Genomic DNA, 3,795 nt, shown 5'->3' with positions numbered 1-3,795 from the left:
TATTTGTGCTAAAGAACCTTAAATACAAGAAATACCAAAGTACATTGCTATTTCTTGCACTTAAAATACAAGAAATACCAAAAGTACATTGCCATTTATTGCACTTGAGAAAAAGGCACAGTTACCAAATCAACATGCATTTATCGATGCCAAAGTACATCGCTATTTTTAAACTAAGGCAAAAAAAAAAACCGAAAGTACATTGCTATTTCTTGCACTTGGGACAAGAAACCAATTACCAAAGATTGTAGCAAATAATCACCACAAACAAAAATTACCAAATCAACACACATTTATTGAATTTACATAATCTTGTTTTACCTGTTATGGTTGTGATGGTGGTTGCGATGGCTGTGAAATCGGCGGGATAGCAGAAGGTTTCTAGCTGATGCCTCTGATATGGCCAGGCCGCTCTCCTAATATTTTCTTGAAAGTAGCTCTTTCTTGAGCGGGTGTTAAATCTCTTTCAGCTCCGGGCCCTTGCTTTTGTTCTAAAAGATCTTCCATTAACCGATTCTGTGTTTTCCAAAAGTAATTAACAATTAAGTATAAATAAACAATTAATTATATGATAAAAATATAATTAAATACTTACGTATTGTTGTTCCGCCTCGAAACTAACAAATACACTATTCTTATCGGTATGAGCCTTACGAAACATTTCCACTCTCTTAAGGTTCTATTAATTCATATTATAATTTCATAACATTATAATATATTAATTATAATATATTAAATATTGATATCAATTTGAAGGTATGGTGAGATCTGTTCATGATATAATATGCTTAAAACAATACTTAAATTTTAATTATATATTTTCAATAAATTAATTTATACATTTTATATAATAAAGTTTGAAAATAAAATTTTCAAAACTAAGGATATAAATAAAAAGAAAAGATGATAGTTAAAGGGTTATACTTATATTATAACTAGATAAGGGTGCATAATGTAAATTCAAAAAAATATTGGACCGAAGTTGTGGGTTGTGGGGTCTCCTCCTAACACCCGTATTTCTACAAACCTCTTTTCAAACATCCCTATATTTACTAAATATAAATAATAAAAAAAAAAAAGTAGTATTTGGCCACGTCTTTGCTGGTCCCTATTTGGTTCTTTTTCGATGATAAGTACAGCTGCAGGCCCGTTCAAAAATTATTTTTTTTCTTTAATCGATCCATTATAATTGGTAAAATTAACCAAAAGCTGAACTACCCAAACCAAAAGTTTCAGTGTCACGATCATTCGATTGAAGCAAGTTACTTTAGCTTATGATTACAAATTATTTCATATAGATGTTAGTTGCATGTTATATATGTTAGTTACATGTTGGTATTCATGACATAACCATCATATCTCATCACTATGGAATTATGGATTTAGTAAATATCTTATTTTTCTATCAATCTCCTAATCCTACAACAATTTACCAAAGTATATTGGATATTAAACAAATAATTTTCAACATTAGTTACGATGAAAAAAGAAGACACAAGTTATAAACTTCTGTGGAAAAAAGGATAACCGATAAAAACAACATAAAATCCCGACTTATTATAGCATCACCGACAAACAACCGACTATCAAAGCCATCATCGTACTCAATATCCAATTCTGAAAGAAACCCTTCGCAGATCCGCTGCCAGTCAACTTATTGTCGTGATATGTGCATTGAGGCCGGTTCCAGAAATCGAATGAAAATTATACTACTAGTTAGCAACCATATAATATGATAAGCGTGCATATACGTATTACAACCATAGAGGAAAAACCTACTTCGATGCGCAAAACGTGATAATGTAATCGGCTCCTGTACAAGTGAAAATACTTGATGGATCGTCGTACACATAACTATACGAAGTAGGACAAGCATTCTTAAATTTCTTCGAGTAATACGTTGGTTTGCACGTGGCCGCGCTCCCATAAATACCCCGACAACAATACTCATCAGTGTTAAACACATCACAAGCACTTCGGCAAGCCACAACCTTACCACCAGCCTTAACAGAAAGCTCCGAAGGGCACTTTTGGCGCAAGTCGCCAACGCATCCAGCAACGCTACAGTTTCCCTTACCATTAACGGGCCTAATAGACATTGGCAGGTTAAAGCCGTCAACAAGACTAACGTCGTAAAATTCCAGTCGGGTGAGGGTGAGCTCAGCAAGCGTAGATGGGTTCTCGCCGGAGGCGGTGCACTGGAGTGATGAGCCACATCGGCCGGTAAGGCATGTTCCATTGCCGGAGCTGTCGAAGCTGCATTTGGTTCTACCCCATATCCGACCTGACCAACCGACGGGTGCTGTGTGGACTCTGGATTCTTTGGATTTTAGGGCGTATCCTCCACCACCAAAGCTCTCACCGGGGGTTATGGCAGGCCATATTGTCTCGTCACAATCGTTAGTTATCGTGAAAACTCTTGCACAGTCTGATAATATGTTTCCTGTGAATGCGTTACCGAGTTAGCTATGTTAATGAATCTATGCACAGGAAAGAAATGGTGGTGATTGTACATACCTGAGGAAAGGATCAAGATCCCGAGGAAGAGCAAATGCAGAGAGGTCGGAGTTGGTCGTGCCATGGCGGTGGTTGAGATGATGCAGGGAAAATTAGATTACATGTGGTTTGGCTTGTGGTAATAAAACTGGAATACGTAAATATGGAGTAAACCAAAGGAATCGTCAACATCAGTACTAATCCTTACTCTCAAGCTTACGAGATTCGATTCTATTCTTCCATAGTTGCAAACGTAGACCTACCTATAGTTAATTAGTGGATCAATTCTGGTTAAACTTATATCGATTAAAATTTTAAATGTAAGATATTTTTGTCATTTTGTTAAAAATACTTTTTACAATTTAATATGATAAACTATAAACCTTTTATCTTTTAAAAAAACTTGACAATTTAAAATAAGTAAATTACACTTGTTATACCATTGTATGTAAATTCTATATAAAATTGTACAACATGCCAACTTAATTGAATTGAATTAATCAAAATAGATCATCAAGTTTTAGGAAGTTTTACGAGCTATTAGGGGTTTTCGCGGTGCGGTTTATCCTCAAAACCGCAAATCGCACCGCATATGCGGTTTGTTATTTTCGGGAACCACAGACCACACCGCAAAGGTAATAAACTGTGTTATGCGGTGCGGTTTTGTGCGGGCGGTTTTATGGTTTTTGTGCGGTTTATGCGGTTTCATAAACATAAATATTAAATTTAGTTTTAAACATAATAAGTGTATGGTGTTTTATATTCTATAAAAAAAGATTAACTGTCTGTCTTTATGCATAACATCTAAATATTTTACAATTTTTTAAAATTATAATATGAACTTAAGGTAGTGTAAACACATATTTTTGATATAGTTGGTTTCCCATTTTGACTCATGTTTATCAACGGAAATCTCATAAACACTATTAAGGGTATTAAAAGTAGTAAACATCTAGCGTGTTGTGTGTGTGTGTGTGTGTATATATATATATATATATATATATATATATATATATATATATATATATATATATATATATATATATGTTGCAGTGCGGTTTGAACCACGCTTTGATAACTATAAACCGCAAACCGTACCGCATAGTGCAGTTTATGAAAACTACAAACCGCAAACCGCACCACGAGCATCCAAAACCGCATTATACGGTGCGGTGTGGTGTAGTGCGGGCGGTTTATGCGGTTTGTGCGGTTTGATGCACACCCCTATGAGCTATCACTAAAAGAAAAAATGGAATTAGCAGCGACAAAAGTCGCCGCTAAAGCCAAGAAAAGTCGTTG

The 3,795-nt window shown here is 35.0% G+C and overlaps 1 protein-coding gene across 2 annotated transcripts; it reads right to left on the bottom strand.

Moving 5' to 3' along the window:
- Window positions 1-1,428: 1,428 nt before the first annotated feature.
- LOC111877782 (pathogenesis-related thaumatin-like protein 3.5) lies at window positions 1,429-2,645 on the bottom strand. Of its 2 annotated transcripts, XM_023874285.3 has the most exons (3): window positions 2,518-2,645; window positions 1,780-2,443; window positions 1,429-1,653 (listed from the first exon to the last, which is right to left on the bottom strand). In XM_023874285.3, the coding sequence occupies exons 1-3, from the start codon at window positions 2,579-2,581 to the stop codon at window positions 1,650-1,652; spliced, it is 732 nt and encodes a 243-aa protein (XP_023730053.1). In that variant the 5' UTR covers window positions 2,582-2,645; the 3' UTR covers window positions 1,429-1,649. The 2 variants fall into 2 exon arrangements, with proteins under 2 accessions (XP_023730053.1, XP_052621187.1); XM_052765227.1 differs by having other exon boundaries at window positions 1,429-2,443.
- Between the last annotated feature and the right edge of the window lie 1,150 nt (window positions 2,646-3,795).

This window comes from Lactuca sativa, chromosome 7 (assembly GCF_002870075.4).
Source record: "Lactuca sativa cultivar Salinas chromosome 7, Lsat_Salinas_v11, whole genome shotgun sequence".
Taxonomy (NCBI): Eukaryota; Viridiplantae; Streptophyta; class Magnoliopsida; order Asterales; family Asteraceae; genus Lactuca; species Lactuca sativa.
Note: the sequence above shows the minus strand (reverse complement) of the source record. Positions and strands in the feature narration are given on the sequence as shown.

What these genes read in the sequence shown, in the direction of transcription:
- LOC111877782 (XM_052765227.1), bottom strand. Translation starts at nt 2,581, where the DNA reads ATGGCACGACCAACTCCGACCTCTCTGCATTTGCTCTTCCTCGGGATC. An exon ending in GATCTTGATCCTTTCCTCAG is followed by an intron (nt 2,444 to 2,517) that starts GTATGTACAATC and finishes ACGCATTCACAG; the next exon opens with GAAACATATTATCAGACTGT.